The sequence below is a fragment of the Diabrotica undecimpunctata genome, chromosome 2 (genome assembly GCF_040954645.1).
Source record: "Diabrotica undecimpunctata isolate CICGRU chromosome 2, icDiaUnde3, whole genome shotgun sequence".
In the NCBI taxonomy this organism is placed as follows: Eukaryota; Metazoa; Arthropoda; class Insecta; order Coleoptera; family Chrysomelidae; genus Diabrotica; species Diabrotica undecimpunctata.
This window is the reverse complement of record NC_092804.1, coordinates 61,959,737-61,987,001: the sequence shown is the minus strand read 5'-3', so window position 1 is coordinate 61,987,001 and position 27,265 is coordinate 61,959,737. Positions and strand designations below refer to the sequence as shown.

The 27,265-nt window shown below is 32.6% G+C and overlaps 3 protein-coding genes across 13 annotated transcripts in view; 1 reads left to right on the top strand and 2 right to left on the bottom strand.

The window, feature by feature from the left end:
• The window catches only part of LOC140434629 (uncharacterized), a 53,362-nt gene extending 44,982 nt beyond the window's left edge, over positions 1–8,380 (bottom strand). For all 3 annotated transcript variants that reach the window (XR_011950068.1, XM_072523033.1, XM_072523034.1), the window contains exons 1-2: positions 8,229–8,380; positions 1,560–1,714 (exon numbers count right to left, since the gene is read on the bottom strand). Coding sequence is in view for 2 of the 3 variants with exons in the window: in XM_072523033.1 (XP_072379134.1) it covers positions 1,560–1,714; positions 8,229–8,283 (210 nt within the window). In the remaining variant the exon portion in view is untranslated. The remainder of the gene's footprint in view (positions 1–1,559; positions 1,715–8,228) is intronic.
• A 280-nt stretch (positions 8,381–8,660) lies between these two features.
• Positions 8,661–10,200, top strand: Poc1 (Proteome of centrioles 1). The gene has a single exon (XM_072521352.1). The coding sequence runs from the start codon at positions 8,782–8,784 to the stop codon at positions 9,703–9,705; it is 924 nt and encodes a 307-aa protein (XP_072377453.1). The 5' UTR covers positions 8,661–8,781; the 3' UTR covers positions 9,706–10,200.
• Positions 10,201–20,972: 10,772 nt separating this feature from the next.
• ckn (CRK like proto-oncogene, adaptor protein) overlaps positions 20,973–27,265 on the bottom strand; it is a 474,381-nt gene continuing 468,088 nt past the window's right edge. For all 9 annotated transcript variants that reach the window (XM_072523031.1, XM_072523025.1, XM_072523030.1 and 6 more), the window contains one exon: positions 20,973–25,841. In XM_072523031.1, coding sequence (XP_072379132.1) covers positions 25,557–25,841 — 285 coding nt within the window. In that variant the 3' untranslated portion in view covers positions 20,973–25,556. The remainder of the gene's footprint in view (positions 25,842–27,265) is intronic.

Genomic DNA, 27,265 nt, shown 5'->3' with positions numbered 1-27,265 from the left:
AGATAAAAATAGCCTAATTCCTAAAAACCGTTATTAGCACAGTTTTTGTTTCTATGGTTTTAACGTCAATTGTAAATTGTTTGTGTATTGTTATCACTGTCAGTGTATTGCAATGAGCATAAATTCTGTTGTGGCGGCAAGAATTGTGGCGGCGTTAGAAGATGGCCATGGTCAGCGCGAAACTGCAAGAAACGTTGGTGTAAGTCTCTCGAGTGTGCAACGAGAATGGCAACGGTACGAAGAGACTGGTCTGCTTACTCGAAGACCTGGTTCAGGTCGAACAGCTAGAAATGACCGCTTTGTCGTTTCTAGTGCTTTGAGAAACCGAACGGTCACGGCAGTTTCTCTTCGAAATCATCTGCAAGAAGTGAGAAATATAAACATACGTGAATGGACAGTTAGGAGACGACTTCATGCTGCTGGTTTATCTTCTCGAACTAGAGTAACTGGACCGCCGCTTTCCCGTGAACACCGAATTGCCAGATTGAATTTTGCACGAGAACACTTGGCTTGGACAATGCAGGATTGGAGTCGTGTATTGTTTTCCGATAAATCGAGATTCTGTCTTACGGGCTCAGACAAAAGTGTAAGAATGTGGCGACGTCCAGGCGAGAGGTATGCTCAAGCATGTGTTGCCGAGTGTCTCATTTGGTGGAGGGTCAGTTATGGCATGGGGAGGCATATCGTTTGATGCTTGCACGGAGTTAGTCTTTATGGAGAATGGGACATTGACAGCGCATAATTACCTGACACAGATTCTGGAAGACCATGTTTTACCGTTTATGCTTATTCTTGGAGACGACGCAACATTTATGCATGATAATGCACGGCCCCACACTGCTAGGATAGTTACTGAGTATCTTGACGAGGTTCAAATCACACGATTTGTTTGGCCTGCTCGCAGTCCAGATATCAATCCCATAGAACATGTTTGGGATGAGATGAAGAGACGTTTACGGAGTCATGTGCCGGCCCCCAGAAATTCGAGAGAGCTTCGCGACATATTGGTGCAAGAATGGAATAATCTTCCGCAGAATGTGATCCAAAATCTGATCCAAAGCATCCCTCGTCGTTTGCGTCGTTTATCACTGCCAGAGGAGGGAATACTCGCTACTGAAGTTCTTAAAATTTCTTTTTTTTTTCAACAAAAAGCACATCAAATTAAAATTGTCCCTTTTTGAATATTTAGTATATCAAGGGAAAATTCTTCATTTCCATTATTTTTAATAAACTTTAAACGACAAAAACGTAGTTTTCTTTAAGCAATCCGTTAGTAAACTATGTTACAACCGAAAATAATTAAAACAGAATGATAATTTCTAAAATAAATTCAAATTACGGGGTGACCCTAATTTTATGCTCGGTAGTGTATTTTACTTCATATTTACTCTTTGATGAATTTTGCTAAAATCAATCAATTTTAATTTTAATTCTGCAGATTTGCGTATACTAGGTTAGGTAGGTGTGGAGTGTGATTTTATAAAATACAAAAATTATTTAGGAAATAAAAATCAATTTCAATCTATTTTGTAAAGCAAAAAACACAAATATGTACTAACGTCTCTACTGTGCTGTGGTATTCCATTATCAATCCATTCAAATTTTAAGTTGTCTTGTACAGGCTGACCATCAGAAGATATAACTGCTGTAAAATGTATAGTGCCACCTTTTATAATTGGACCATCCTGTGTCAGCTCAATATCATAATCCCTTCCTGAAAGATTTGTATATATAGATACAGATATTGATATATCTTTATTTTACATATTATATTCTAATATGCAAAAAAAATTCTAACTTAAATAAATGTTTTACTAATAAACAAAAGAAAATAAATCAAAAATATACAAGAATATTGGGTACGTTCACTGTCAGTTCCAATATCACTATATATTCCTAATGAAAACCTTTAATTTATTTTCAAAATCAATAACAAATTGCAATCAATTTAAAGTTCAACAGTCAAAAGAAAAGTCAATAAAAATATTGTGTAAGTTCTGTGCCAATTCAAATATTACTTTATATTTTTAAGGAAAACCTTTAATTTATCTTTAAAACTTTTAACTGTCCTACGTGTTAGTACAGTTCCCGAAAAAAATGCAAAAGTTGTAGCAGTACATGAGAATTGTCGCAGTATGCGTACTATTGCAAATCATTTGAATATTGCCAAAAGTAACGGCCATTGTGTTCTTACGAAGTATCGTCAGACTATATAATACACTAGAAGACCAGGATCAGGCAGACAAAGGTGCAGAGATCACCGTGAAGTTCGAGGTACTCATTTCTGCCCGAACTGTAAGAAGAGTCCTGCATGAAAGTGGTTTACGGTCTCAGAAGCCATGACCTCATAAGCATGCCCTAAATAAACAGGAACTCATCTAGCTAACAGGATGAGATTTACGAATGATCACAGAGACTAGACTGTTCAGCAATGGAGTGTTGTAATGTTTTCTGACGAGACTCGTTTTTGCTTACAATCTCCAAACGGACGCGAACGTTTATGGAGGAGACTCGAAGACGATCTGCACCTTGCTGTATTTCACACAGAACGCCGTTTGGTGGCGGAGGTGTTATGGTATGGGCAAATATTTCTTTCAACGGATGCACCGAATTAATTTTTATTAATCAATCAATCAATGAATCAGGGGATAAGTTTAGCAAATGAATAACAGGGTTTCCGTAGTGGAAGTTCGTGTACAGGTGCAATAATCATTATAAAGAAAATTACTGAGAAATCACTAGAGTAGAATAGACCAGTACTTCTGTGTCTGATTGACTTAAGAAAGCATTTGATAGAGTAAGACTCGAAGACGTAATCCATCTTCAGTATAATAGAAAAGTTCCCCTAAATATTATAAAAACTATCGAAAACATCTACCAAAACAACAAAATGGAAGTCAGAACAGATGCGACAACTTACAGAACCTATAGAAATTGGCAGCGTAATAATACAGGGGGACGTATTGAGCCCTATGCTCTTCAATTTAATTATGGATGAAATCTTCTAAAGTGTTAACAAAGAGAGAAGATACAGAATGGGAAACAAAGAAATAAAAATACTCTGTTACGCAGACGACGCAATATTGATAGTCCAAGATGAAGATAGTCTGCAAAGACTGGTCCACAGATTTAACATAAGAGCAAAAGAATTTATTATGACAATCTCATCTCAGAAAACTAAAACAATAGTAATCAGCAAAGAACCAACCAGATGTAAAATAGAAATTTATGGCATCAGTATTGAACAAATAATGGAAATATAATACCTTGGAATTACACTGTCCAGCTATGAAGATCTGGACAAAGAAGTGAGATATAAGTACAAAAAGCAAATAGACTGGCAGGATGCGTTAATATGTATGATCTGGATGTAAAACAGATACATTAACACTGAGATGAAGTCAAGAATTTATAAAGCCAGTGTAAGACCAATAATGACATACGCCTCAGAAACAAGACCCGACACCGCCACAACACAAAGGCTACTGGAAACGGCACAGCTATAGGAAATACGCTGAGATATCGAAAGAGAAATGAAGACATTAGAAGAAAATGTAACGTACAGTGTATAAATGAATGGATACTAAATAGAAAAAAAAAATGGAATAACGATATAAGCAGAATGGAGGAGAAGCGTGTCGTAAAAATAGAAGTATAGGAAGACCGCGCAAATGATGGAGTGACAACCTTCCATAGAGGTATTAATCCGCCAATGAACAAGCAAAATTGCTTATAAAGAGGAAGAAGAAGAAGAAGAATCAGTCAATCAATGTTGTCCCCTATGTCCCTTTCGTTGGGGATAATTTCTTATTTAGGCAGGATAATGCACGTCCACATACTGCGCGAACCGTCATGGACTATCTAAATACTGTCGGAAATCCCGTTTTGGATTGGCTCGCTTGTAGTCCTGACATAAATCCATTAGAACATGTATGGGACATTTCAGGTAAAAAGATTAAAAAGAGGAACCATTGCCAGAAACGATTCAAGAGCTGAACACAGCGTTGAATGGCGAATCAGAACATATAGAGGAAAGGAGGGTATTATGGAATAGTCGAGAAATATGGAATACCGAGTTTACAGCTCCCTTAAGCGCTGCTATCGTGTGGAAATACCGTGAATTACCGAATAATACTTTCATTAATATTATGCAGTTAGAGTTGTACGCTTGTTTTTGCTGTACAGCGCACTACAAAAAAAGTTCTTTTTTGGTCTTCAAAAGTTTTTGCATTTAAGTTTTCAAACATTTTAATTTACTACTTACTATACATTTGATTTAAAAATTGAGGTTAATCATAATGTAAAGTAAAAGTGTAGTTTTGCATAGCGGGGTCGTTTGTTAGGTAATAGTGTTTTGTCCATCAGTTTAAAGGTTATTTTTCAAAATAACCGGCGTGTCGGTTATTATGGAATAGTAGATATTTCATAATACCCGACATAAAAGTATAGTATTCTATATAACACGAAGAAACATAATGAATAAATGTAAAGTTAAAACACGAGTTTTTTAATACAATGGCAAAACTAAACAATTAATAATTGTATAAATCGTAATTTAAAACTAATTTAAAACCAAGGTATTTTTTTAAAAGCTAAATTGATTGGAACGTAAAGAAATTTTGAAAAATTTTCTGTTGTTTGAAATAAGTCTAAAGTGTAGAGACGTAGTAATCATTTGTTTCTGGATGTGTATTTTATCTATATAAACCTATCCCGTCCATTTGTATTAAGGGGTTCAGAGAAACTTTGTTTTATTTTTTCTGATATGTCAAAAAAGAAGGAAGGTGGGAGAAGGAAGCAAAAGTTTTGGAGTCAGGCGGAGATGGCTAAAGCTATACAAGCTGTTGGGGTACCTTCAGCTAAGGCGTCCAAGTAATTCCAGGTTCCCAAAGCGTCTCTCTTCCGCTTTGTCAACAGTAAGGAGAATAATGCGCAGTTATCAGCCTTAACTACTTTTGATCGTAAGCCAGTTTTCTCTAAAGAATTAGAAGATGAGTTGCAAAAATATTTACTTGAGATGGAGGCCATGTTTAATGGGCTCACAAAAACAGATGTCTGCAGTCTTGTCTATCAACTGGCGGTTCGCAATAATATCCCCCACCCATTTAAAGATGAATCTTCTGGTTTAACTTAAATTTTTCAGTCCATAAACCCATGGGTACATTTTTTGCTAGAGCTAGGGGATTTTGTAAAGAAATTTTTTGATCTGGTCAATTTCCAAAAACACAACTATCCTCCCAACAGGATATACATATAATGTTGACGAAACAGGTTTATCCATAGTTCCAACTAAAGTTCCTCATGTAATAGGCCTAAAAGAAAAGAGACAAATTGGGTTGCTTACTTCAGCTGAAAGGGATTCCCTCGTGACTCTTATTCCCTGTATGAGTGCAGGAGTTAACTCTGTTCCTCCTCTTGTGAAATCTAGGAAGAACATGAATGAACAACTTCTTAGAGGTGCTCGTCCAGGGATCATCACATCGTGCCACCTGTCTGATTGGATACAGAAAAATATTTTTAATAAATGGTTTAAACATTTCATTACTGTACCAAGACCATCAGCTTAGTCGCTTGTTCTGCTTCTCCTTGACAGGCACATAAACCACAAGCGGAGCACTGATGTATTTAATCATGAGAGAGAAAATCATGTTACAATTTTATGTCTACCCACACCTAGTTCGCATAAAATCCAGCCATTAGACAAAACCTCTATGGGTCCGCTAAAGTCTCACTATAGTCTTTCAGTGTTTTTGATATGATGGAATTGCTTGTCAAGGTCTACGTTAAAGTACAATGTGGGGACATAGTATTAAACAGCTTTATAGTGATTGGTACTTATCCTGTTAATAGAAATGTTTTTAACAGTGAATATTTCATTGCTTCTACACTCACTGTTCCCAGACCTGAAACTATGAGACCAACTAATGACCCTCTTCCTTGTTCGGCTAACACTTCTGATTCATTTTAATCCTGTTCTTCTAAAAGTCCTATTGTGGTTTACTCTGATGTTTCTAAGTCAAAACCTTTTGACCTATAGAAAGAAATATCACCACCAGCTCCAAAAAAGCAGGTCAAATAGAGGCAGGAACGCTGGATCTTCTTCTATAATAACCTAATCTCCATATAAAAAGGATCTTGAGGATAAACTGAATGAAAAGACCAGAAAAAAAAATAACGAGCTGCAAAACAACAAAATAAGGTAAAAATTCAAAGACTGCCTGTTAAGAAATTAAACTAAGAACTCTTTTAGACTTAAACCTACTAGAGATGATTCTAGTGTAAGCAATGGTGCATCATTTCACTCTAATATCTCTGTATCATCTGTAATGGAATTCATGCTATCAGCTAATGAACCAGAAAACAAATACTCAAATGTATCTTCTGTAATTGAAAATTATAAAAAGATGAACGAGGAGAGATTTAGATTCAATGTTAAGCTGTTTTTTGGGCCCACCTTGACTGTACTGGGGCAGAGAACAAAGATTATGATAAAATATTGTTTTATGAACTATGAATTTTTTTTAATGATTATAACATGTATTCCATATTACTTGACTATTTCATATTAACCTCCATTGTTAACTTTTTTGTAATAAATATTTTTATAAAAACAAAATAATTATTTCATTTCTTTCAAGTGATAGTTCATTGCAATTAGTTGTATTATGGAGTCATGATGATTTTGGGAATTTTTATTCAAAAAATAGTAAGTTATTTTTAGAAATGTAAATAGTATTCCATAATACCCTCCTCTCCTCTATCACACAACCAAATTCAGCAACTTATTGCAAGTATGCTTTGGTGTATTGAAATCCTCCTCAGATGTAGGGGAGGCAATATCCAATACCAAACCTAAAGAACAGCCAACTGTGGGAAATTAAAATTTTAATTTTTCTTTTGTTTAAATTTTATTTTGTTTTGTTTGCGTCTTAATTAAATTATTTTATTATTATTTCCTTTGACGGAAAAGATTTGATTTCATGTTTAGAGTTTCTTACTGAGTCGCTCTGACGACTCCTGAAAGGCGAATTGTAGAAGCAGTATATGTCAAATCAAATCTTAGCTGTCCTTTCTATATCTTTATTTACTTGTATTTTGAGTATTAGAAGACAGTTCATGAAAGGTTCTTACTTAGACGAATTGATATGATGTGGAATACAATTTTAGATTCCCCATGTTAGTCATTCATCATTCTGCTTGCTTTGTAAATTGTAGAAGGCATGATTATTGGCAAAGATTATTCAAATTTAAAATTGTTTTATTAGTGTGAGTAAGGCTAGAGACTTATCTAGAAGAAAATGTAGAGAAATGCAAACTTTATTACTTCACATCAAACATTCCCAGTGACTTAAAGCATCAATTTCAGTTTCGAATTCTGTAGTTGAAATAAAAATACAAGGAAGCAAGTAGTGTTGGAAAATGTGGCAAGAAAATTTTCACTATAACTCACACTGACATAATTATTTTTTTAAAGATTGTAGTTGATGCATAGCAATTATTTTAATTTTTATAGGTGTGCTTCTCCAATAAATCAACTTTTCAGATGTTGGTAGACAAAAATAGATTTATCCTGGGACGCCCAGGGGAGCAATTTAGATAGTAATCTATAAGAGACCATAAAATATCAAAAATAAAGATTTATACTTTTGTTTTAATTGATGCAGTTTTATTTTGTTAATAAACTGCATATAAATAATTTTTGGTTTTAGGTTTCATTTAATATTGGCTATGACCATGTGTGCTTGGTTGTATAGTAATTTCCAGTCACTTCCAGGAGTCAAAATTTAACAAAATAATGATAACTAGTTTTACTAGGCAGTTGGGACTAGAATCAGTGAAATGAATATACTTTACTAGAGTGAACAGGTTTTGGGGTAGAAAACCAATTGAGAATGTTCATAACTTGAACTCAAGAAACAAGAGTTTGATATGAATCATAATCACTAAACATTTTGGGTGAAACCCAAAATGTGGTAAATTAAAGCTTAAGTAAGTTGCCTGTAAATACATAGTTTAAAGCAGAATGTAACATATAATAGTGTTTACCAATAGAAAGGCTTAAAAACTTAAACATAGTAGCATTCTAAGGATGGTAGTACAAAGATATGAGAAATTGAGAATGATATCAAATGATATTCTTCTCTTATGATATCTTATGAGTTTACTGTGTTGTCAAATATCTATCCCATATTTTGTAAATATTTTTTTATAGAGTACCGGGATCTTACCTGAGACCTGTAAGATAATATTCAGTATTACGACTATCACAGTTTTTCTGATCATATTACAAATATCTAAATAATTCACAATAATAGGTAAATACTTTTTGTTTTTATTATCATTAGAATGTCACTGTCATCCGTCATATAAATATAAAGGTTGGTGGGTTGTATCAGGTTGTACCTTCTTCTGTTTTTTTTAAGACATTGTAATCTTGATTTGGTATAATAATTTAAAACTTAGAACTTAGTATTTATTCTGCATCATTCTACGCTTTATGATTACCATATGAGTACGTTACATTCATTAATTTTTGAGAATATGTGGGTATAATTACATTTTTATTCATGTTCTGTGTTTTCCTGGATTTTCCCAATGACGTATTATATTCACGTCGTTGGTCTTTCCCAACTGCTTAGTAACTTTTAGTTTATAATATTTGGCAGCTGTGTGTAGTTAGTTACTAATTTTGAATCTTTGAATTAGACAAGGAAAGAAATATATTTTTTGAATACAAATACAAACCGAAATTGAAAACCATAAACATTATAATTTATAATCATGTCGGATACGGCTATAAGTCTAGATTCATCAGAAGAGCCTTACCTTATTAGGAATATGAAAGGACACAAAAAAGCTGTTACAGATATCTCTTTTAATCCCTTAACAACTCAATTTGCCAGTGGCAGTGAAGATCATTCTTTAATGATATGGAATCAATCTAATAATGTTAGAAATTATAGTTTTTGTGGTCACTCAGATATTATAACTGGAGTAGAATTCTCATCAAATGGAAAATTAGTTGGAACATGTTCAAAAGATCAAACTGTAAGATTTTGGATTCCTTCAGTTAAGGGAGAAACATCTGTATTTAAAGTACATACTTCTTGTGTAAATTGTTTAAGTTTCAGTCCAGATAATTCAAGATTAATCACGGGTTCCAATGACAAAAGTATAAAAGTTTGGGATGTAGCACAAAAACAGTTTATAACGAGTTTATTAGGTCACACTAGTTGGGTACAGAGTGTTAAATATTCATCAAATGGTAGTTTTATTGCTTCAGGTGCAGATGATCATTCTTTGAGAATATGGGACATTAATACTGGTGAGTGTGCACATAAACTTGGAACTGCTAGTAGCAATCCTACTTGTATAGCTATCCATTCAAATAATAATCATGTTGCTGTAGCAATGAACTCTGGTTCTGTTAGAGTTTATGATATTCGAAATGAAAAACTGAGACAACACTACACCCTTCACGAAGGTTCAACAAAGTGTGTATCATGGCATCCTAATAAAAACCTTTTACTTAGTTGTGGAGAAGATGGTAATATTAGAATTGTAGATGTTATGGAAGGAAGACCTATATATACCTTGACTGGGCATACAGGTTCAGTGAATACTTGTAAATTTAGTACTGATGGTGAATTATTTGCCTCTGGTGGAGATGATCAACTTGTTATGGTGTGGAAAACAAATTTGTAATTTTTACATGTGAACATTTTGTAAATGATAATTTAAGTGTAACTGTTTACAGTATTGTGACTACTTGAACTTGAATGAGTTGATTCATTGCTTCATCAACCAAGCAACGTCACATAACTTATTTTCTTTAACTTTACAGGAGAACAGAAACAAAACGAACTACTTATGTAGACTACGAACCCATCAATCAAAATCTCAATGGTTTTGGTTTGAGAACTGAATGAGATATGTGGTGTTGTGGTTAGAAATGTTATTTGTGGTGGCTTTATTGCAATTGCAGCAAGATCTGTTGAGATTTTTTCAAATCTAAAGTCATTCAGATATTCTGTCGTGTGAGATTTCATATCAAATGAAACAAAAACCACATTTATTAAATATTTAAGTTACGTGGTGTTGCTTGGTTTACAGTTTTATATTTTGTGATTTGCATTTAAATCACATGTAGATCATATGAGTATTTTCTAATAGAATTTTGATATGTGTGATGTGTTTAATTGTTTAACTTACTCAGGATGGGGATAACTTTAAGAGTTATCAATAAAACATTACCATTTAATGTTTTAAGATTTTAGTGTTTAAAAAACTTATCTACCAGAAAATATCGCAAAAAGTCTACAACAAAAAGATGATTTAATTGCTAATAGTTGTAATGGCTACAGTAATGATGATCCCCACTTTATATTTTCATAATTTTGAGGGAAGAACAAAAAGAAAACCAAGAAAAAATAAAGCTCCTTTAAACATGAGTGAATATCTATGAACATTGATTGGAATATTGGATAGATGCCCAACCTTATGGCAAATAATAAGACCGTTGCTATATTAGCCTAATAGATGGCAGGTCAAAGTCACCTGAGCAGATATTCACCTATGTGACTCTCTTACCGTGAAATCGATCAAGAATTCTGTAGCTGCTATTTGAATAAAATAATTGTTTTCGTCAGCAGAGTTGCCAGTTGCTGTTGCCAACAGAAATATGAATAATCCGTTATAATCCCTTGTTATGGTTGTATGTATTATTTGAAATTTCAATGAATGGCATTATCAATTCAAAACGACAGTGATAGAATGGAGTTAGGGTGTATCATTCTTAATAGTATTTATTAAGTTCTTTACCTTTACTATAGCTTAAAACTGTTTTTAATATGTGTATATATATATATATATATATATATATATATATATATATATATATATATATATATATATATATATATGTATATATATATATATAAATATATATATATATTATATATATATATATATATATATATATATATATATATATATATATATATATATATGTATATATATATTAGAGGTGTGCTTATTAGTTCTTTTAGACGAACTAGTTCAAACGAACTATTTCACAAAAATGATCTAGTTCAGTGAACTAGTTCGCGAAAGAACTATTTGTAGGACCGAAATCGAAATCCAACCCTAACATAATTGGTTGCCAGATGTCTCGTCTTATCATCACACAAGCTCGGCGCCGGCCGCGCGTTTTCTTCGGTTTTCAGTCAGTCTTTCACTCTTTCACTACCGTACAAGTAGTTCGCGTTCGGAACCATTTCTTTCGATCGTATGTTTAGGTTTAAATGTTTTAAATTTATTTCTCAAATGTTTTGCAAATAACATTTTTTTTTATTTGCAAAAAATTATTAAGATTTGTTTTTTATTAACCGTTTTAAATATAAATATGGTTCACGTATATATTTACGTATACTCATAGGTATCTATATTAGGTTATTTCTAAAAGAACCTTACAAAAAAAATCAGTGAATTTTTTAGGAACATTAAATAACACATTTTCATTCTCACTTTTACATAAAATTATATTTTATGTAGATGCATCAATCATTTTAACCACAACTTAAAATTGTTATTTCAAAATTACAATACGAGAAACAGTACAGCATGTCAACGTTCAAGCCAGTGCATGGGCATGGCATAAGATCCGAACCATTATGATATTAAGATAAAACTGTTTATGTTATTTTCACGTTCATAAGAATTATGATCTGTTATCTGAGACTAATCGGCACTTCTTTTTTTAAACTAGTCAGTCGGTCAGTCCATCCCATTCACAAAATAATAAATATATGATCTCATTCATTCATTATTTTCTTCTTTAAAAGTTGAGACACAATTTATAATGCAAATCGTTCGCAGTGAACTAGTTCTATGAAAATTAATGAACTAGTTCAATTAGTTCAGTTTAAAGAATCATTCATTTGAACTATTTCGATGGTGAACTACACATCTCTAATATATATATATATATATATATATATATATATATATATATATATATATATATATATATATATATATATATATATATATATATATATTTATATATATGTATATATATATAATATTTTGATAGCCTATGTATACATCGTCTCAAAGTCTAGTCTAGTCTGTACAGGGTAAGATATGCAATGTTAACCTTATGAGAATTTCGCCAAGACGTTGCCAGTTTTATGCAGTGAGGAATGGCGTTCTCTAACAAGTCCTCACATACAATTTTACAAATATCGTTTGCTAATAATTTTACATAATACTATACATTATTTGTTTCCAATAGTCACTTATCAACTTTTATCTTTTATTAGTAGCAGTAGTATAATAAAATGTGCATTAAATAAACATTTGTTTCAAAGTTTAAAATAATTCCGGTAATTTCTACTAACTGCCAAATTTATTGCGGTGCTAATTACTGCCATAATTTGTAAGGAATTTGTAATTTTGGTTGATATCAACTGCAAATACTTTCTTCTAAGTTATTCAGTAATTAAGAAGCAATTAGAGTAATTCTTGTACAGAATATGTTTAAAAGCTTGAAACATCCAGGGCCTTAATTAGTCTTTATTTGTTCTTTGGAGCGCGTAAACATATTCGAGTTATGATTATTTGTACCATCTTGGATGTACTGTGACTGTTGTTATTGTTATTATTTGTTGGTGGCTGTTGTTGTGATTTGCTGTTGGCAATTATTGTTATTTTCTGTTGTTTGCAATTGTTAGGATAACTTAATCAGGATAACAACGATTATGTATCAAGTGTAATTAGGAAAGTGTAAGAAATGAGTGGTGTTTGCGAAAAGACTGTTTCGCATACGAAACAGCAGGCCCAAGAAGCGAAAGGTTATTATTTCTCGTGACAAGTACGATGAAGGTGTCAGAGGCCAAATTCGTAGAATAATTCATCAATTTTTTCGTGACAACATACCACCAACAACAAACACCATATTAGCTGTTGTAAATGTCGAAGAAACTTTGCCCAACTTCTCACGGGCCACGCTACGTCGCCTGCTGAGTAATATGGATTTTGTGTTTATAAAACGTGGCAGAAATTCAATTTTGATTGAAAAACCCGAAATCATCTCGTGACGCCATCGTTATTTACGCGCAATTCGTAAATACCGTGCAAAAGGATACAACATAGTGATTTTGGATGAATCATGGGTAAATATCGGGCACAGTGTGAAAAAAGAATGGGTTGATAAAACAATTACATCTCATCGCGATACTTTTGTTCGTGGTTCTTACAACAGGATTAAAAGCTCCAACAGCTCGTGGTGCACGGTTCGTTTTATTGCACGCAGAATCTACCAGTGGATTTGTTGATGGAGCAGAGCTCGCGTTTTTGGCAAAGAAAAATACCCAGGGCTACCACGACCAAATGGATGGACTGACTACGTTTAAACCACGTAATAGCAACAGAAAAAAAATGTGGGAAATTGACAATTTGTTGGATGATATCGAACCAATTATTATAAATATAAATAACGGAGATAGTGATGACAGTGTCGATAATAATGATGATGATGATAATGAAGTAGAAACTAAATGTGACAGCGATTGACAAAAAAAGGAACTAAATATAATGGTGTACAATTACGATTACTTACACACGAAATTAAATACAATGACTTTTATTTTCAACTTATTTATTAGTTTTATTTTCGGATATTTCTACGTTTTGTTACTGACAACATATACAGTGTGGTTTTTAAAAGTCCTTCCCCCCTTAACTTTTGAACGGAGCAATACATAAATAAAATGTTTCTTTATGTTTTAGTTTTATTTTATTGGATTTTATTTAAATCTATAAACAAATGGTTTGTATCGCTAGCACATACTGTAGAATTAAAAACAAACTCCTTGTGTGACATAAATAAAAGGCATTTCCTTATTTCTATTTTATTTTAATTTATCCCAAGTATGTTGTAGCAAATATTATTTATGTTTGAGAAGCACCGAGAGAAGAAAGTCAGGCAGGGTCGTTAGTGGGCATTAGTACTTAAGCTACTCTCAACACAAAAGATGGATTAGGCTAAGTAGTAAGAAGTGACATTTATTTTAATACAAGTTTGCAAAGAAGTATGGCATTGATGTTGTGCATTTACCCTGTACAGACTAGTCACATTGAGACAATCTATAGATAATTATTAATATAAATTTCATCTTCAACATCTAGTGTTCCAAAAAGCCTTTTTTCTATTTTTCCAATCCCATTAATAAGTCCTCGTTTTATTCTAATTGGTTTTATATACGATTCTATTTTACTTATGACTAATTTTCTTAAATGTATTCCATTATTTAATTTTGTATCCAATATATTTGATTAATTACTTTTTTCTCTTATAATAAGTTTTAGCTTATCTAATTCGTATAGTATCTTACTTGCTATTTCGTAAGGATAACTTATATTTATATGATATATAAAAGTATGCTGGGTATGCTATACATCAAAAGGGCGATTCATTTAGCAGCAGAAGAAGCACTGGGGAAATGTGACGAAAATCATAAAGGAATAAAACCATACTGGTGGGATAAAGAAATAGAGAAGGAAATTAAAGATAAACGTCGAAAATACCAAACATTCTTAACAACAAAAACAGAAAACGATAAAACAATTTACAAAGAAGCACAAGCCAAAGTAAGAAAAAAGATCACTCAAAAAAAGAACGAATCATGGGAACAGAACTGCCAAAAGATCAACACCTACATAGGAGGTAGAAGAAGCACAGAGAGTTGGAGATTGATTAAAAGTATGAGAAGTAATAAGAAAAAAGACGTTATATCACCAATAACAACAGAAAAATGGGAAGAATATTTCAAAAAATTACTAACTAATTCATCACCATTACAAATAAGTAAATCAGAGATGGAAGAAATAACCAAATCCCTGAAAAAGGGAAAATCCCCTGGTCCTGGTGACATCCCTGCAGAATTAGTGAAAGCCGGTACAGACAAACTCCAGGAACAGTTAAGAAAACTCTTTCAAGACTGCTTGAATGGAGCCGAATTACCAAAAGAGTGGAAATTATTTATCATGTCAACTATCCACAAAAAGGGCAGCAAGGATCAGTGTGAAAATTACAGAGGAATTGCGGTAAACAGCACAATAAGTAGGATGTATGGGAAACTTATTAAGAACAAAATAGAAAATGACTATAGAGATTACGAAGCAGAGGAACAAGCTGGTTTTAGAGCTGGGCGATCCACAGTAGACCACCTGTACTCTATTACGCAAGTTATTGAAAAAAAAAACAGCCGTCAATAAAGAAGTTCACCTGATGTACGTAGACTTACAAAAAGCATATGACAGTGTACCCCTAAGTAAACTATGGTCAACCCTACAGCAAACCAACATTAAGCATGGTCTTATCAAAGTAGTCCAAAGTCTGTATAATGGAACGACTGCAAAAATTAAAACTGGATCAAGGATATCTGAAGAATTTAAGGTCACGAAAGGACTAAAGCAGGGTTGCTGTATTTCGCCTACCCTTTTCAAAATTTATCTGGAACAAGCACTCAAGCTGTGGAAAAGAAATGGCATGGGAATTCCTCTCAATGACGAGACTACACTGTACACCTTATGTTTCGCTGATGACCAAATACTGATTGCTCAGGATCATGACGACTTGAGTTACATGACTCGGAAGCTAATAGAAGAATATAACAAATGGGGTCTCGAAGTCAACATTAAGAAAACTAAAGCCATGTGTATTGGAGGGACAAAACAGTCCATTATATTAGACAATGGGGTAGAAATTAGAAACTGTGATGAATACAAGTACCTGGGTATGAAGATAACTCAAGATGGAACACTCGATGCTGCTATAAAAGACAGAAACATACAGGGTAGAAAAGCCATATCCATGATGAACGGAATTCTGTGGGACCAAACAATATCTAAAGCGAACAAACAACTCATATACAACACCATACTTAAAAGTGTACTCACATATGGCAGCGAAGTTTGGCAAATGAAACAAAGAACAGAGAAACTGTTACTAGCAACAGAAATGGACTTCTGGAGAAGAGCAGCAGGAAAATCAAGAAGAGATCGGATACCAAATGAGAGAATACGTGAAATGATGGGAGTCAAGCATACAATAGTTGATGACATAAAAACAAAACAGTTAATATGGTACGGCCATGTAAAGAGAATGCCAGATGACAGGATTCCAAAACAGATTTTGACGTGGACACCACAAGGGAGAAGGAAAAGAGGAAGGCCGAGAAAAAGCTGGAGAGAGGGAATTGAAAAAGAACTAGAGGAAAGAGAAATCCCTCCAGGCCTATGGCTGAATAGAGAAGAATGGCGGTTAGGAGTCGGAAGGCGTCGGAGAACGCTGTAAACCGATAGTAGTAGTAGTAAAAGTATGCTTATCAGTAATTAATTTGCAATTTCCTAATTGCACGGGTATTATATGATTCTTGATTTCCTTAATTTCCAGGGTCAAATGTTTGTTCCACTGGAGGAATAATATTAGCCTATTAATATTAGCTTTATTGCTTCTTATATTGTCTGTAACAAAACGTTCTGGTTTAAGCATTCGCAAGTAAATTTTATTATCTGATTTTATTTTATTATCTTTTATTAATTCTGGGTTAATAATTTCTGTATAAAGTTCGGATGCTTTCTGTGCATTACATTTTTGTCATTCATTACATTTTTGTCTGTATAGAGGTTTATTCAGTTTTTTTTTTCACATGTTCAACACAAAACCACATCAACCGCGCAGGGTTATTAGTGGATATAACAAATACATGAAATATTACCTCAAATAAAATTGAATAACTTAATGTCTTTTAAATAGCTTAACACCGTCGAATTTTTTTTGGTGAGAACTGTCTTGAGATCATCATCTGTGAATCCGTGGGATCTTCTTTTTTCCTTGAATTGAGAACAATCAATCAGGATGTGTTTCACAGTCAGTGGGTTAGAGCAGCTGGAGCAGATAGGTAGTGGTTCTTTTGTTATTAGGTATTTTTGTGTTAAGGCAATATGGCCAATTCTTAAACTTAAGTCCAGAAATAAAACTCTAGTTTTATTTTTGGATTTTTATTTATATTTGCCTTATAACACATTTTTCTTCTACAGTAATTTTGTTTTTTTTGCCCTTTTTCTTGGAGGCGAAAGAGTATATCCATCCATATGTCATTCGAAGGACGATAGGGGACTTTCGTTCATATTTCCAACCTTTCTTAAAAAAAACATTAAAGGCTTTACAGTCTCAAAATATAAAAGTTTTAAATATGAGAATAAAAAAATCACCGTTTCCGTATTCCACAATATTCAAAGTATAGACGAAACTTACTTACCCTTTAAACCTAACGCAGGTTTAGTTGCGTGGGAGGAAAGTGAAACCGACTTATCCGACAATAGTGATGGATAAACAAAATTTAGTGCAAATCTTATGTAATATTTTAATGTTTTGTAAATATGAATGTGTACCCGTCTTTTATTTATTGTTTTTTTCTAAATATAATAATAAACCATACAACACAACTGGTTAATATAAACAAGAGACACAAGCTGGAATACTTCGGTCACATTATGAGACACCCTGAAAAATATGATCATTCAGAAGATCCAAGGTAAACGTGGTCATGGTAGAAGAACATCATGGTTGAAAAATCTAAGTGAATGGCATGGAAAAAAGACTACATCGTTATTCAGAGCTGCTGTCAATAAGGTCACGATAGCGAGTATGATATCCAACGATCGATAACGGTCATGGAACTAGACGAAGAAGAATATAAATATGAGCACTAGGAACGTTTCGAAACGCGTCTGATAAACATTTAAATAACAATGTGTAGGTAAAATTAAAACCATTTTCGTTAAAATCGTTTTTATCGTCTCCTGTAAAATTACCTTTTTGGTTTTTACCGAGTTATCATTTTGGGGTATTCAACTAGTATTAGAACAAATACAGGTAAATCTGTGAAAGTAGGGCTTTATCAGGGTTGTGTGTTAAGTCTATATTTATTCTCATTCATGCTGGACAAGGGGAGATCCTTGGTCTTTAGTGTATGCATAGTAAGTTTCTGCATAAATTATTTCATTCCAAAATTAGTTGAATTTATTGATCGAAGGCTGAGTGATTAATTGAATAACCTGTTGTCTTTAATTGATTTTAATATCCCTTCCAGATGTACTCGATTATTTTCAAATGTCAATGAATTTATTCAAATAAATAATTATATATTTTTTATATTAAATATATATTATGTGTGGGTTCTCTTTATCTTGTGGATGTATCTGGATAAAGCGAATATTGAAGAATAAGTTTAAACATTTTTATTTATTTTTAAAGTTGAGATAACTTGGTCGTTTATACCTAGAGACCGAGTATTAGCTTTTGGTGCACACTTCAGTTTTTTTGGAGATCATAATGCAATTCGATTATGTTCTCCCGAATGTTACGCAACCCATTCCTGAAATCTTATAAAATCAGTTGCGCTTTCTATCCATTTCACATCATCACAATTCTGTCAAATCATTTCACAATACTCCTTCTTTCCTTTATATACCACTTTCGATTTTCTTCACACAGGCTTCCCTGTCCTTTTCAGTGTTACACTGAATTCTCCCTAATTTAGATGCAATATTACAGAATAAAAGTTATTGATTTATTTAGTGCCTCATTAGTTAAGTTTTAAAGTGTATTTAAAACTTTCCATTTTTATGTGATCTTTTATAATATTATGAATTAAACGTATCTCGTTCTAAACATTATTGAAAAGTAAAAAAAGAAATTCTGAAAATGTGATTATTTTCTTCATTTTAAAAATCCAATTGACTAGTGTATTGTATTCTTAAATAGTTGACATTTTAAAAATCCCTCACTTATTAACTATTCTGATGTTTTAGCAACGCTTTTCTACATCTTCTGATATACGGAAGTATAGGCTTATCGCTTGTCTCGGTCGTGTACTCATTTCAATGAGTGATAGTTCACTTAGTGTCTCGGTATTTGCTCGTAATGAGTGTCTATGTATAGTCGGTTCGCTATATTTACGCGGGTTTCGGATTAAAAATTTTATTGTAAGTACCCAGTTTTAATTACCTGCTCTTTGGGGAAATATCAACTGGTCAAATGAAATGAAAAATAATCCATAACTTTTTTTAATTAAATAATAATGGAAAATCTTTTATATAATTGACAGTATAATAAGGAGAATTACTTCATTAATGGAGTCTAATGTGGCTAATATAAACCTAATAATAATTTTATATTACACTTCACACAGAAAATATGGTCTATGTATATTTGTTCCATGGAGAGAATTTCTAATAAAAAATACAAAAAATTAACTTGCCAACAAAAATGAAAATCAGTCATTATCATCAAAAATATCATAATCATCATCATCATCACTGTCATCACCATTAATTGTTATTATGATTGGACTTATTTCGTTTATTTTATTTTCACGAGTCCACCAATCTTCTATTAATTTCTCGCACTTGAATATACAGTTGCACCACACTTCTGGAGTTACAATTGAAAGTGCCTTTCGCCAAGTTTCCCGAACTGCGTCGTCGCTATAACCGTTAGACCCAATATGTTTGTCATAATATTGTTTTGCTATTCCCCATATATATTCGATGGGAATAAACTGGCAATGATACGGTGGCAGACGTAAAACTTGATGACCGTAACTTTCAATAATCTGATCCACAACAAAGGTTTTTGGTTTTGCGTGGATATTTGCCAAGCGTAATAATTCTGATTTTAAAATATGTTGTGTAAATGGTATATGTTCCTTTGTCAACCATTCTTTAATTTTATTAACAGTCCAAGAATTCGTTGGACTTTTGTTTAATACTTCAGAATGGTAAGGTGCATTGTCTAAAATAATTACGCTGGGCTCACTTAAACCTGGGAGAAGTTTTTCATGTAACCATTTTACAAATATTTCTGTGTTCATATTATCGTGATAGTCACTTGATTTTGATTTAGATGAAAATATTAAATCAGCACCTTCTATAAAACCCGATTTCCCTCCTGCATGTAAAATTATGTGTCGCTTCCCTTCTCCATCAGTATGTTTGATAGACTTTACGTTATCATCTTGCCATATTCTCTTGGTTGCACCCCTAGAAAATATCCATGTTTCGTCTAAATATATAAAATTTGCCCTTTCTTCTTTTAATTTAGAATATTTTCTTAGAAAGTTAATTCTTTTATGCACAACAGAACTTCTTTCACAAAGGGCTTTTCTGTTATACTCCTTTTGAAATTTGAAACCCAAATTATGTATCACTTGCCATAGACTTGTTCTGCCAATTTCGTCAAATTTTCTATCTTTTAATTCCGAGAGAATTGTATTTAAGGTCACATGTTCCTTGTTGGCTCTCATTCGATAAATGGTATCACGAATTTCAAATTGTTTTCCATCTGGAATATCTTTAGTTTTCAATGATAGGCGAGTTTTTCGGTGATCTTCTTTCTGCCGTTCATTATTGCGATTTTGTAATACTCCTCTTAGTTTGGTTTCACTAATGCCTAGAGCATCACATACGCGTTGTTGAACAGACATTACCGATTTTAAAGGACCGCCATTTTCTTTTTCACCCGTAAAATACTTATGTACACTATAAATTAGACTATCTACATCTAACACACGTCTAGGCATTTTTAAATATTTCCACCAAACATACAATGTCAACACTGGCAAAGAATCAATTCAACTGCAATATTGTAACAAATTTATACCTACCCTAATGTTATTTTAATGTATTTTAAAATATGACCATTAATGCAGTTTTTACCTAATTTTCTGGGAAGTCGTTTACTGCAACTGGTTATCAATGAGTCATTAGCATAATTTTGTTAATCCGAAACCCGCGTAAATATAGCGAACCGACTATACCTGTCTTGGTCTCTTAGTACGGAGCGCAATCTTTACCTGGAAGAAAACATTAAATTTAAGGATAAATTAAAGAAAACTACAATCTCGTAATCAGTATATTTATTATTTAATCTATATTCATACTTGTTAACAGTTAATCAATGTAATTAAAATAAAATAATAAAAGAGTATCAAAGTCATATTAACAGCTATATTATTAAGAAACTGCTATGACAAATAACAACATAGGTATATTTAATATAAACTATTTAAGTAGCACATTGATAACATTTTTTATTGCAAATAACTCGCAAAATGTAAATACAGAATGTCCTTTCAATTAAAAAAATGACTTGTAATGCATATTAAAGAATGTTTGATAAATGTTTTTCAGTTTGGGTGTACATCAATCAATATAAAAAAAATCTATTTTCAGTCTTTTCAAAATTATTGAAAAAAAATAACAATTAACAAAATTGTGTATTTAATAATTGTGACGGAAAGCCAAATGTCTCCTTAGGAACTCAATAATACAATAATTATTGCAGTGGACAATTTCAGTGACAATAGTTAATAATTAATTATTTAGATAGTTGCTTTTGGTTTTAAATTAACGTCCTACGTATTCTAGTATCATGCTGACGATACCGTTTTACATGCCGACAGTCCAACGTGACTTCAAGAATTGATGTAGTATACGCTGTTAGGAGACGGTATGGTATGCGTCTTAACATCGGCAAAACCGAGGTAATAATCAGCTGCAAAAAATCATACCATTAAGCAAAGAGATACTAGTAAGAGTTCAGAATTCCACAACGAAACCTGAACCAAGATTGGGATCACTAGCGTAAAATCCATCTTAGAATCGAGAAATCGAGAAGTATATTTAACAAAATGAGGAATGTACTGTGTAATTTGCGGCTTAATATACATATTATATTTCGAGTGTTCAAGTGCTATGTGTTTTCAATATTTTTCTATAGCGTGGAAGCTTGGACCTTGTCAAAGGCCACCAGTGAGAAAATAACAGCTTTCGAAATGTGGTGCTACCGTAGAATGTTACAAATATCATGGACACATCATGTCACTGATGAAGCTGTCTTGCAAAATACAACTGCTTTTAACGGTAAAACAAGGGTTATTGTCATTCTTAGGTCACAAAATACGAAACGAAAAATACCAAATCTTTCAACTTATTATGTTCACCTTGTTTCTAGAACATCTCTTTTTTTCGAATAATGTAAAATAATAGTAAGAATGTAAAGAATAAGATCGTATTTATACCATATTGTAGGGTAAACTTCCAGACTAATGAAATGCGCTGAAGTTGCGTCATTTCGTAATTATAAATAAATAAAAATTGTATAGAATTAAAGCCAAAATCTATCGTTTGATTTTAACGTTACAATATAATTTGGTATATTTCTGTAATAACCTAACGACTGATCTTAGAATGCCATCTTAAAGACGTGTAGAATGTTTGAATGTACGACAATTTGCATCAAATGACCTAAAATTCAGTTTTGTCAAACAGTATGTAGTATTTCACAATTTACAATCACAAACTAGTTCCTTATTATAGCTAAGACATTTAGATTTGCGTCACAAGAAAACACCAAATCTAGTTTGAAAGGTTCTAGATTCGTATACTAAAGATGACTGTACAAAAAGTACCTAATTTCTAATTTTTTTTTATTGAATTTATATCTCCTAGAACTTCAGTACAAGATCTATTATTATTTACATTTTATTCCGTCCGTTCAAATTTTAAACAGCAAACAAATGGAATCACTTTTATCGTTTGTGATAAATATGACACATATAACACTTTTTTACTAATCGAAATCAATGCAATTAGGTGTGGAACATAGAAGGTGTCTCTACATTGATCAAACATATATTTTTAGCACAGTATTCAAATAATTTTCAATATATTTATCCAGTCGTTAATTATAGATATCTTGTTACTAATAAAAGCTGAATTAGACACACCCTGTATGTATATTGTATTTATTTAAAATGAGCTACCTTGAAAATGTTAATATCTCAGCGTTATATCTAATAAATTAATAATAAGTTATAGAAAGGATCGTAATTGAGATCGTCTTCCCCTTCAAATCGTTATCGCTTATATATGCCCCAATTTAATGTAAGTTTAAGGTAAAACGGTAAATTGGACCAGGGGAGATCAAATATGGAAGTGATAAATTCTTTAATTAAATTTGTTGCAAATGGATAGACTTGCAGTTAGGTTTCGTACCAAAGCTCTCCTAATCAACAGTTACATGACCTACTATTTACCCACTAAATGCTTTCGAAATTGTTTTGGTTAATACAACTAGGATTAAATTCAATCTTCACTGAAGAAAAACTACAGAAAATGCTACGAGAAGATAATAAACACAAGAACAAACACGAACTAATGAAGATACGCGCAGCATAGAATTTGGAAAGATTTAGTTGTAACATTTAAGGGATTTAAGAATAAATATATTATTTAAAATATCAATTAATGAGGTAAGAGATATTAAGATGGTAGTCGATATAAAAAAATGAAAAATAGAACTATACCAACATAACATTCTCCTCTATAAATATGATTTAGTCTTTCGAGTTTGTCAATGTCAATGGTTCTTTTACAGCTGGTTTTCATGTGTCATAATACGGCAGAAGTGAGACACTTTTCCTTTAAATTATTCCTTTTAATAAGTAAAAATCTGCTCTTCTGTCGATCTGACTAATATTCACCTTCGATATAAACCTTCATATTTCCAATTATTTTAAGTGTTTATTTCTCTGGTACTAGAAATTTGCCTTCTTCACTTTAATTGATTACTCTTTTAAGAATATGTACCTTTAAACATAAACTATGTTCGAAATGTTTAACCTCAATTTGATCTTCTCCAATAATCATAAATTTTAGTAACAGTTGCTGCAATAAACAATATTATTCGCGCTTTAGAGAGTAATGACACTGTTTCGAACAAAAAGGTTCAGCTATAGTCAACAACTTTTTCCTTTTGTATCAATATTTTTTCTGAAACCATAATATGAATACTTTGGATGTTTTCACATTTATTTAACATATACATAGTTTTTTCTTGCTTTGTTTTTTTTTTTGTACATATTGTTATTGTAACAAAAAACCCCACATCTGACACCATTTTAACAAAAAGGAGGGACAGAGATGATTGAAAAATGAGGAATGTTGGAGAACTAAGAAATTCGGGGGCATCACATACGGCAAGCGTATTACTTGACACGCCTAATATCTGATATCCCCAAAATTCTTATGTTTTTGAAGTTAATAGGATGAAGGATACAAAAATAGATATGATCATGATGATGATAATGATTGATAATGATATTACTAAATATAAATGCAAATAGATTTATACACTTGTAATGTAAAATCATTCATAAATCATTGATTATATGTATTTAATATTTCATAGAAGCTTCATTCTAATTTAAAAAAAAAATCGTATAGGTAGTAATAATAAAACTTTTTTTAGCGTAAAAAAATATTGTTAGGGGCACTAATAAACTAAAAAATCCCTATTAGAGTGATATATAGGAATGATTTTTAACATTTTCAAGGTGGATTACATTTTAAACAAATACCCTATTCTATAGTGATGCAAGAGATCACAATGACATTTTTGGACTGTGAAGAAAATGACTACATAATCCCCAGAAAACCGTGTTTAAAATAATAAAAAGTATAATAACTCTTTTACATAATTTACAATACATATCTGTCTATCTAAAAATTATGTACAAAGATAAAATAATCATTTATGTCTATAAATTCTATATAAAATTATGCGAAATTTAACTCATTTTGATTTGAAATTAAGTAAAAATTTGTTATTTCCGATAACTAGAATTATATCTCTATCATGTGGCACAGCAGGACATCTCTAATCTCTATATCCTTTATATGCAGGAAATAATCGAAAGTGAGTATGACACCAGAAGAAGAATGACAGGCAACAAAAATAAAAATTACAACGTGGTTGTCAAAGAGTCAGGGTTATGAGAAAATATTCTGGAAATTGTCAACAAAAATAATTATAGTATATTAGAGAATTGTTTATGGGAGAAGATGGTAAATGTATTGTTAAACAGATTGTAATGCAAAAGTGCCTATTCTAGAAATGACCAAAATATAATAATATTGTTGTATAAAAGGTCAGTTACGACGGTTGCAACAAAAATGGAATGGCAGATATAACACCTACCTGGCGATAAGCACATTAAGTTCAGGGCTTAGCTTCAAGAAGGGCAAAAATCTATTTTAAGTATTACAAAATTCATGTCAAAAATCATTATATTAGGATCATCAGTTATGGATGAGAGGTTTATTAAATATATACCATATCAGATGAATTATTTACGTTCCGGATGCATCCTGTACCAAAAATAGAAATAACGAACGATTTAAATAGTTATGTATTTAAAGAATAGTCCGTTTAATCTACTAAATGATCTGTTGTTGAGATCAACTTTAAACCAAACAAAAAATACCTTTCATACTAGGAATAGAATGATTACATACTGAATTATTATAGACTGTATACTGATAAACTTTAAGAAAACAGCAGAGAGATTTTAGTTGCCGAAAATAACCTAACAAATTTTTAAAACAAATTTGATGTTCAGTCTTATATAACTTACAAACAAAACTTACTGCTGTCTTTTTTCTTCTTCTAACATGGCATCTAACTCATCGGTGAGATTCGCTAACATATTTCCTATATCATTCAAGACATCAGCCGGCTCCGCTCTTTGAGTTCGAACGTTCGGCTGTTGTCGGTTAGGCGTTGGGGACGGATGCGGGGGCAGGCCGGAACGTGTCGGTTTCGGAGAGGAGAATTCAGCTTGTCTACCACCAGCTCCAGCTCTCGTTCTTATGGTGCCGGCGTTTTCGTTGGCGAAAGGCAAAGAATCAGATTCTGTGCTGGAACTCGACTAAAACAAAAAAATATTTATACTTATATATACATATAGTAAACGCCTCTTATGTGCCAGTAAGCTGGATGACTCGGGTTCGATTCCGGCAGATACGAGAAATTTTTCAATTTCTAATTTAACCCTCCGGTGTCCACGCAGCGCGTGCCGCAATTTTAATAATTTTTACCAATTCTTTTGTATACGCTACTGTCTATTTAGATATGTGTACGTGACTATATTTAAAATATTACTTGCTGATGTCGCATTTCCTAAAGTGTTGTGTTGTATCACTGTATATTGACCATTAAAGTGGAAGTTGTTCAACAGCGGCATTCCGTACCGCAGCGTAGCTTGTCATGTAAGTAAAATTTGTTCATACAGTTTTTAGCACTTAAATTAATTGATGTACTTTTTGTCATTTTAGGGGTGCAAAAAAGCCAATTAAGTATTTGACAGAGATTGAGTTGCAACAGATTGCGGAAAATTTGTCTGATTTTGACGAAAATATTGTTGATTTTGGCGATTCAGGTGGAGAACAAGAAATTATTGAAAATGATAATTACGACAGCAAATCGTAACTATCTGTTAGCGATGATAAGGATGATATATGTCCGTTACAAGAGCTAGACGATGGTGATCATCATCATCAGTGGCGTTACAGCTCTTTATGAGCCAAAGCCTTCTTCAGAACAATCCTCCATTCGCCCCTGTCTCTGGCAACTCTTCTCCATGCTCTAATTCCAACAGACTTCAAATCATTTTCTAGGTTGTCTTGGTACCTAAGTCTCGGTCTTCCTCTTCTTCGTTGTCCGATCGGCCCTCTTCGGTCAAAAACTTTTCTGACTATGGCATCTTCCTCTCGTCTGATTACATGACCTATCCATCTGAGGCGTGCTACCTTAATGAATTTTACAACGTGAGGTTCTCCAAATCTTCTATACAACTCAAAATTGTAACACCTGCGCCACAAACCTTGTTCTTTTATGCCTCCATATATTCGTCTAATTTTTTTTCGCTGAAAACGTTTGAGCAATTCTTGGTCATTCTGTGTTAGTGTCCAAGTTTCTGAACCATATGTTAGCACTGGTCTTATTAGTGTTTTGTATACAGTCAGTTTAATTTTTCTAGGCATTTTTGAGGCCATCTGTCTTCTTAAGCCATAGTAACACTTATTGGCGAGCACTATTCTTCTTTTGATTTCGTCACTGACGTTGTTATCTTTGGTTAGCAGCGACCCTAAGTATATGAAGGTGTCAACACCTTCCAGTTCTAGGTCATCAATTATTATTCGTGTAGGTGTCGGGTTGCTTGACCTAGTGCAACACATATATTTGGTCTTTTGAACATTTATATTTAGTCCCATTCTGTGTGCAGATGCTCTTAACGACCGAAATGCTTTATGTCATCTGCGTATCCGACAATTTGTACTGATTTGTTAAAGA

Excerpts from the sequence above, each read along its gene's own strand:
- Poc1 (XM_072521352.1), top strand. The coding sequence starts at position 8,782 with ATGTCGGATACGGCTATAAGTCTAGATTCATCAGAAGAGCCTTACCTT.